The sequence below is a fragment of the Sardina pilchardus genome, chromosome 13 (assembly GCF_963854185.1).
Source record: "Sardina pilchardus chromosome 13, fSarPil1.1, whole genome shotgun sequence".
Classification (NCBI taxonomy): Eukaryota; Metazoa; Chordata; class Actinopteri; order Clupeiformes; family Clupeidae; genus Sardina; species Sardina pilchardus.
In genome coordinates, this window is record NC_085006.1 from 9,241,730 (window position 1) to 9,250,490 (window position 8,761).

The following is an 8,761-nucleotide window of genomic DNA, read 5'->3' on the forward strand; positions in this document are numbered from 1 at the left end:
TCTCTCTTGCAACCCTCTCACCCCCTTCTCTCTGAGCGGTGGCACCCACGCCTCCACGCCACGCCACGACTGTGCTGCGACTCTGACTGGGGCTTCAGTGTCTGTCAGAATCACAGCTCCACACTGCCGGTGACAGCAGCACCCGGGGCCCAGGCTATCTTTAGGAGCGACCGAGACCGAGGAGGAGACTCCTCATGCATATGATCAACTCCCCTCTGACGCAGCAGCCATAGCTCAAGAAGACAGTCTGTCTGCCCAAGAGATGTGGCGCATGCTGTGCATGTTATGTTTACATTCACTGATAACATCTCATTTGAACTTTTTTGAAAATGTGCTCCTTTGTACAAATAAACACAAGAGTCATAAACATGAGTGGAAAGGAAATTAAGAGAGAGAAGGAATATATTTATACATATATGTTCCATCTTTTCAGGCACTCATATAATAAATAAACAAGACAATAATTAACTTACCATATATTTTATTTTTTTTGTCCCCACTTTGGAAATCCATGATAATTTACTGACAATTTATACTGACATAAAACATTAGAAAACTCACAAAGGGGTAGCAACAAAGTCCAGAGGAGCTTGTGATCTCTGGTATAAACAAACCAGGGCTTGAATTACAAGATCTTGAAAACCCACTAACTGGTTCCGCCCTGCTCTCCAAAAGACCATAACGTCATGTCGATTTTTCCAGAGAGTTCTCTGCCATCCCACAGAAATGCCAGATGTTCAGACACCTTGTCTATGTGATCTTCATGCTCAGTTTTCCAGTGGGGTTACAGAACAGACATCTAAATGTTAACCAATGTGCAAACCCAATTTTGTCGAGCTAGACAAAAAAGTATTCAATAAATCCTCATATAAAAGCACCCTGCAATCCAATCGGTGTGTCCTTAATCTGATCCATCAGTAAATGGATACTTCTTATGATGAGTAAGTGTTTAACAGGCTGGAATTCAGCAACATTTGGATAAATATGACATGAAAGAAACACTGCTACAATTTGGCAACCTCATGTGAAAAATGCCATTTAACAGGACCGATAATAAGTGCACCTGGTGAAAATACTTCCTGATAAAGTGGTTTGGAGATGGACACAAGTTCATGAAACAACATCTAGACAGTGTCTGTAATTGTTCCCACATGTTTGTTTTTTAGTCGTAATTTGAAAGCTCAGCAGTAAAAGATCTCCATTATGACTGTTGGTATAGCACACCTGACCTGAACAAATCCACCAGCCAAAACTGAACACATAAGCAAACCCTGACTCATCGCACCATGAATCTACACTGGTACCACTTCTAAGCGTTCAGTCACATGACCCCGCATCCTCCCACTCCTGTGTTAGTCCAAGGCAGTGCCCCTTGCTGTGTCGCGCTTCGCTCCGCCATCATCTGGTGTAGGACCTCTGCCAGCTGTAGATGGCGTGGATGTTGTGCGAACAGACGGGCACCTTCTTGCAGGTGCTGACCGTCCGGTGGCGCAGCGCCTTGCCGCTGCCGCTGAGCCCCCGCCGGCGGGCCGCGTGCTTCGCCCGCTCCTCGGCCGCGAAGAAGTCGCTGGTGGCGCGCAGGAAGTCCAGCAGCGCCTGGTGGCTCCAGACGCCGGCGTCCGCGGCGCCCTCTAGGGGCGCGGAGGAGAAGCCGCAGTGGCCGCCCTGGGCGGTCAGGAGCAGGAAGAAGTGCGGGTTGCTCTCGAACAGCTCCAGCGGGAGGGAGGACTCGGGCTCGCCGCGCACCGGGTCGTCCTGGCTGCACACGCACAGCACCGGGATGGCCACCTCGTCCACGTCGCGCAGGGGGTCGTTGCGCTCCCAGTAGGCGTCCCAGGAGCCACCGCCGCCGCCGCCGCCGCCGCCAGAGTCCAGCGGAGCGGCCTTTGGGCCGGGCCGGCAGAACAGAACCTCCTCCATGGTCCTGAGGGAGGAGCTGGAGAAGAGGGCATCTGTCTGCACCGTGTCCCCGAGCACCGTCCGGTACCTACACCAGAGTGAGTGGGAACAAAACACACACACATACACACACACACACACACACACACACACACACACACAAACCTTGTTACAAACGGTGGTAGGTAGGGGGGGGTGCTCTCCCGCTGGTTTGAAAACCAAAATCAGTGAGGTCACACTGCTTCCCTGAAATTGTCAACAACATTGAACAATCTGCAGTCTCCATGGAGACAGGACTGCATTACTACTCAGTTAATTTCCCTTGCAGGTAAGCCATGAGAGGTGTCATCATACTCCTGGTGCTTTAACACCCAGGAACAGCTGCTGAATTACGCTCGCTAGTCTCTGCCAATACCACACGGACTAAACAGATACATTTCCAGATGGAGAGCATACATGTGAATTAACCCTCTAAAGCGTCCAGCCAAGTCCAAGTCCCAGAGAGGGGGCGCTATCGAGATTAATGCTGCACATCCCACCCAGATTAGTCAGATGAGAAAAAGAAAAACAATAAATACATATAAATTCAGAATGGACAGTTCCAATGTTAGCATACCTACAGATATATCTGCACCAATACCATATCTACAGAATACAGAACATGTTCAGGTACGGATAAGATAAGGTTCGATGTTAATTCCTCATCTCCCCCTCCTGATGTTTTCCCCAAATGACATTTCAGTCCCACTGCGGGGGCGAGTTGAAGAAAAAATGTATCAGGCATTGAACTGACAATGTAATCACTGGAGAAACAAATGTGACAGAAACAGACAATCGGCGTCTGTCTTCACATTCACTGTAAAATGACCACCAAATGACCACATAAAAATGACCACCAAGTCTTAATGCAGGTTCAGGTCGATGCGCTGGTTCTCTCAGCGCCCTGCGGAGTACCCACCTGCTGAGCCACATCTTCTGGTAGAGCAGCAGGGCCCAGTGGAAGGGCCAGGCGGGGCCGCTCTCGAACCAGCTCTGGCAGCGGAAGACGGGCGAGAGGCAGGCGGCCGCCGTCACGTAGCTGGACGAGCCGCACTCGCCCAGGTAGGAGAGGAGCAGGCCCGAGCCGGTGCTCTCGCTCACCGCGTACAGCCTGCCCGCCGGCTGCCGGTAGCGGATGTAGCGCACGGCCTCGCGCAGGTCGGCCGGGTCGCCGAACTGCTGCAGCTTGACGGTGCTGAGCGGCGTGGCGTTCTGGCCGCGGCGGTTGAACACCACCGGCAGGTAGCCGTGAGCCAGGGCCACCTCGCAGAGCTGCGGACACACAGGGAGAGGGGGAGGGAGTGTGTGAGGATCAGGGGGTGAGAGAGCAGCAGCATGACATTGACATTCTTCCACAAAGTCACACACACACACACACACACACACACACACACACACACACACACACACACACACGCACACACACAAACAAAAATATCATATTAACAACATATGAATGCACAAAGCTGCACATGTTCCATAAACTGAAATATTTTAGGATGTCTCTCCTTGCCAGGCCGAGGGCCGAAGGCCGAGGGCTGCTGCCATCATAAAAATGCTCCTCATTGGCTTCCATGCGCCTGCCATGTTCTACACAACAACTTGTAAAATCCTTGCACAGTGTCAGTGCCTGGTCAGCACTCTGAGCGCGCTCAATAAGCGTGCGCGTTCTGGCCCCTGGGTCCCCCCCCAGTAGTTTTCCTCTCCTCTCGGCGTGGCGCTGGCGTCGGGCCGCGTGGAATTCTGTCACCGAGGCTCGAGACACACGGAGAACAGCAGCCCGGCTCCCGGACACCACATTCCTCACGCGTCCGCTAAACCCCCCGCACACATTTCTGACCAGCCGAAGAGGTCCGACGACAAGCCCGTCAGAACCAATTACCTGTGCGTGCCCGTGGGCCAAGTGAGACATCCATGCACTTCTGCACATCACAGCAGACAGGCCAATTACAGTTTGGCATTACTATAACAGGTGTTTGAGAATGTACACCCTTTTCTTAAATGGATCAATTCAATGGCGTTTTTCCACAGGAAATCCCTTCAGGCTACACTCAAGGACAGCGGAGGTGATAGACCTGCCCATGACTTCTGTCTCGGAGCCAGCTAATCTTTGCACAGAGATAAGATCTGATTGGAGGTGCTGGGCTAACAACGACACCTCACACACAGCCCATTACTGCTCCCCCTGTAACTTAACAAAAGGTCTATTTTTTGCGGGGGGGGGGGGGGGGGAGCATTTTGTTGCACATTTCAGCAAACTTTTTGTTTTCCTCTTGGTGTGGCAGATAGCAACAACCTGCCCTGTGTCTGGGGAACACAGCTGTTATTTACTGTTGCAACGAGACACTTTTATGACGTGGGTGACCATGTTGCGCCCTCTCCCCTACGCGCTATTATCGCTGGGTAATACACATGCCTCTGCAACATATGAGACTCCAACTGTGTCTCGTGCGTCAGGGAATGGGGGCGTACACGGTGCCAGGTAGGGGGTGGGGTGGCCCAAGGCTGAAAGGAATCCAACACACAGGGCCTGTTGAGGGTGGGGGACCCAGCTGTTTACTGTATGTATGTACTGTATTGCCCAATAGGTTTTGAGGAGGAATGCAAGGAAACTGATGTTTTTGTTTTTGTTTTTGTTTTTTTTAAACAGAGAGCCAAACCGGTGGAAACAGGTATTAACCCCGGTGCTTGTTAACAGGTTTATTGTGAATGCATGCAGTGAATACAGCTCCATTTAAGGCCTGATCTGCAGTCATCAGTCCTCCTTCCTAAACGACATCCTATATCTTCAGTTCAATAAGCTGCTCCGCTCAGCTGTCCTTGCTGCATGTGTAGAGGGGATGCTATGTTCTGCACACCATAAAGAGCCATAAAGAGCTTCATAAATCATATTTATCTCCACATACAGTATCTCAGCATCACAGGTCTTTCTCCTGACATCACTATAATACTGCTATGCTTCTCTATGATGAGTGTGAGAATGAGTGCACACCATCCAACCACTATTATAGACGTATATAATATACTAGTACTATATTACTAATACTATAATGGTGCCATTATTTCTCAAAGATTCAAGCCGACGTAACATTCAAAATTAATGACACTGTGCATCGGAAACTATGCATGCGTTTGAAAATGTCAGACACGCCAGCCTTGTGTTTGCTTACAAACACCTGTGATATGGGGATGCACAGTTCTGCCAATGCAGCACTTTGCGTGCATTCATGAGTGCTTAGTGATTAAATAAAATATGAGCTCCTCGAGATACAAAAGAAACACTTGTCATCACTATGGCACTTTGCTTCATGTGCTTACAGAGGCATAACTCTTACCTAATTGACTGGGTAGGCGTGGCAGCAAAACAGCACAATACTGGACAGTCCACAATAGGTTTTCAAAAGTAAAGTGAGGTAAAGTTGAGGTGGCATCTAGTTGAGTAGAGCCATTTTAATTGGGCGGACTCCTTGAAGTGGCTGTGTGACAGCTACACTCCCACTGTGCACATGCATATTTATGTTATGGCTGTGACTGATGAAAGAGGAAGACTACTGATGATGGACTTCGGTTCTGGATCGGTCTCCCCGTATCCAACATCATTTTCAAGCAGACATCCACCAATTAAAAAATGCCTGAGAGGGAACAGAGTTGAGTCTGTCTACACTGGGGTCTGTCCAGAGATGGGCAAATGCAGACAACATTCTTGCAACAAACTCAGGAGAAGCAGCAAAAGGCCACAAGAGGAAAAAAGTTCATACTATGACATGAAAACCCCTAAATAGAAGGCCAGTTAAGCGCGGCCAATGTCCTCAGGTATATCATCATCAAGTCAAAGCAAAGGGAGAGGAACACACAGACAGTCTGTTTTTATAACAACACACATCCTCTGTGAGATACTGGACTGGCTGCATCTTTGTAGCACTTACATCATCCCAAAACATTAGTTATCATAATCTGTATACTCAGTGAACTTTTCTTACAGAATGCCACTATATTAGCTAAAAGAAAACATTACATTAAAAGCTTGCACTGAGTAAGCACAATGCAGTAGGCCAAAAGTGCCCCCTCCCAGTTCATTGTTATTCACACAATTTAGAAATGACCAAGAATAAGGTTACTTGCCACCAGACTTCAGAGAAATTAGATTTTATTAATCACATTACCTTCAACACATTCCGGGTAATTTTACCAAAAGAATTTGGTACGATGAGAAGGATGGGGCTAGTTGAATTGCTCGATGTCCGCCTCCTCTTGTGAATGGAGGCTGAGGCCGCCACAGCCCAGTCCAATGCTACTATACCGTCGTCGCTCAGCTGAAGATGGTCCCGAACAAAGTGGATAGGACAATCGTAAGGCCAACACATGCCAAAAATGCTTTGCAGCAAAGGGCTAGCCCGCCAGTTCCATGTTGGGCATGGCCGTAATTTGCAGAAAGTTACGCAGTGTTTCAGTAGGTAGTTGGCCAACGCGGAGGGCTTGCATATTAGCGCGACGGAAGGGCTTTCACCTGGTGATCCGTCCCCACTTTGACCTGCTCCGACATCGCGGCCAGGGATACACCTTTCCAAGACTTTCTCCCTCCATTCTCGGCGTGCATTTACTAGTCCTTGGACCCCCGACGACGGCTGGCTTGATATTCCAAAATATTTTGAGGCTGGCCAGATTGCAGCCACTATAAGGAGGATAAACACAGCACCAAACCATTCCAGCATTTGCACGGTTTACAAGGCTACAACGCATTAAAAATACAAACCGTGGATATCTGGCTTTGACGTGACCAAACGAGGGAATGATTCTGAACATACGGACGAATTACTTCTCGGGTTCATTTTCCTCACGGAGACAAACTCATGCGCAACTACGCATGGTAACGGAGATATGAATGGGCATTCACCTCTTGCCGAGCCATTCCAACCTCCCAAGTTGTTAGCGTCTGATATTTGAAGTTTCGAATTCCTCATACGCTGTGAAATTATCTGAGTTTATAGTACAGCGTGCTGTTGATGGAGCGTGAACAGTTTCACGGATGAAATGCCATTCCGCGCACGAAGATCCCCTCAATTACATCCTAAGTATTTCCAAAAGAGAGCGCTCCCAACGGTTCTCCTTCGCGCGTCTCCCTGACTTATGCAATCCATGCGCTCTCTCGAATAGCCTTTTTTTTTAAAGGTAACGTGTAGTGTCCCAGACGATTATCTTTGAAAACACGTCCCACTCTGTGCCCATTCACGAGGACAGGGGCTGTAGTCAGACTATGGCTCTCAAAAGCTCTGGTCCGATAGTGCACGAGACAGAAGAGGTAGGAGGAAGAGCGCGTTTAGAATCTCCAGCTGAGCTGAAGTGAAGCCGCGGAGAGGGACGTCAGGAGGAGTGAACCAGAAACGGCGGCGCATGCTGCCTGTCTGTGCCAAGTGAATAAATAAATGAAAGCCTTAAATTGACACAGTTGAGATTAATGTGCATCTGCCGGCCTTGTGATATTGCCAGGATAACGTGTCTGTCTACCTGCGATAACATTTGCCTCCAGATATTTCCATAAACATAAATGTCTGCACAGTAACACTAAACATATGTTTATATTACTGGACTAATCAGTTTAGACAGATAGTCCAGACATTCATTTTACGTAATTTTACAAATGTTTCTTCAAAGTGGCATGCAAATTGTGAAAAACCTACTTTTAACACAAATTCTTGTTTTTGTTTCCCAATCAGAAGACTCAAGTATCCCTGGAAAAGAGTTGCCTAAAACCACAATTGATGTTGGATTGGTATTGCAGTTCAGTGTAGGATGTCTGTAAGAATTCTTATTATTCAAAATAATAGACTAATGTTACGAAGAGAGCCCTACAACTGGAGGAAACAACATTGTCTCAATGTGTTCAAAAGTTAACTATTTTTCAAACCAGGTTGTTTTGAAAAGGGCATTTACTGTCATCCAAGTCCTTTTTTTATGGGTTTCATTGTTAACAGTCGGCGTGAATGTAAATTTGTGTCCTAATGACTGTCAGACAGCTGCTCAGAGTTAGCTTGCTGTCTGCAGCCTCAAAGAGTGATGTCACAGGATGCGAGGTTGCCAAGTGAAAAATGATGTTGGGCTTAAGTGCAGAGAAGATGATGAAAAAAAATGGCCAGTAAGCCCCCAGGGAGAACAGGAGAACATTTTGTTTGTTTAGTTGATCTGCTTAGATGGCTTTCTATCACTCTGAACATGCTGTGCAACACAAACACAGGTGAACTATATGCTACCCTAACTTACAACAGGCTTATTTCAAGCAGGCTGAAGTAAAGCACTATGGCCAGACTACTATCAGAGCATATCGGTTTGGTTGCAGGTTACCCAGTGGGCTTTCTCCAATACTCTGCACACCCATGTGGGTTCTGTATCTCCAGTAATGCTTGGGTAAGCTTTAAAACGGATCTCCCACCCGGTTTCCAGCCTAGGGGCGAATTATGCATTTATAATGTCATAAAAGTAGCCTATATGTGGCACGGGTCCAGGAGGGCGTGTTAGGCGGCCCACGAGTGCTGGCAAGCAGCGCCGCTATTGTTCTGCGAGTATTATTAACGCACAGAGAACAGATACTGGAATGCCTCACGTTTCCTCTCCCATCTCCGTTTGCAGCCCCTTTTCAAACATAAATCATCATGTCTTCCGAGTGGGTGAGGTGGACAGACATTTAAACGCGTGCTATTGTTTGGGCCAGTGGTTTCCGTCATCTGACGTTAGTATCAGGCATGGGACACACAGGGTGACATTCATCGGCAGGCAGGGTAAGGTCAGTTAACGTTTGGCCATTGTTTATGATACGTATTCCAAATGT

At 48.0% G+C, this 8,761-nt stretch overlaps 1 protein-coding gene across 2 annotated transcripts; it reads right to left on the bottom strand.

Annotated features, from left to right (window-relative positions):
- Window positions 1-464: 464 nt before the first annotated feature.
- On the bottom strand, window positions 465-7,295 carry abhd15a (abhydrolase domain containing 15a). 2 transcript variants are annotated; one of them, XM_062552070.1, is made up of 3 exons: window positions 6,833-7,295; window positions 2,858-3,210; window positions 465-1,987 (listed from the first exon to the last, which is right to left on the bottom strand). In XM_062552070.1, exons 1-3 carry the CDS (start codon window positions 6,845-6,847, stop codon window positions 1,399-1,401), a joined length of 957 nt encoding a protein of 318 aa, XP_062408054.1. In that variant the 5' UTR covers window positions 6,848-7,295; the 3' UTR covers window positions 465-1,398. The 2 variants fall into 2 exon arrangements, with proteins under 2 accessions (XP_062408054.1, XP_062408053.1); XM_062552069.1 differs by having other exon boundaries at window positions 6,102-7,287.
- Window positions 7,296-8,761: the final 1,466 nt, after the last annotated feature.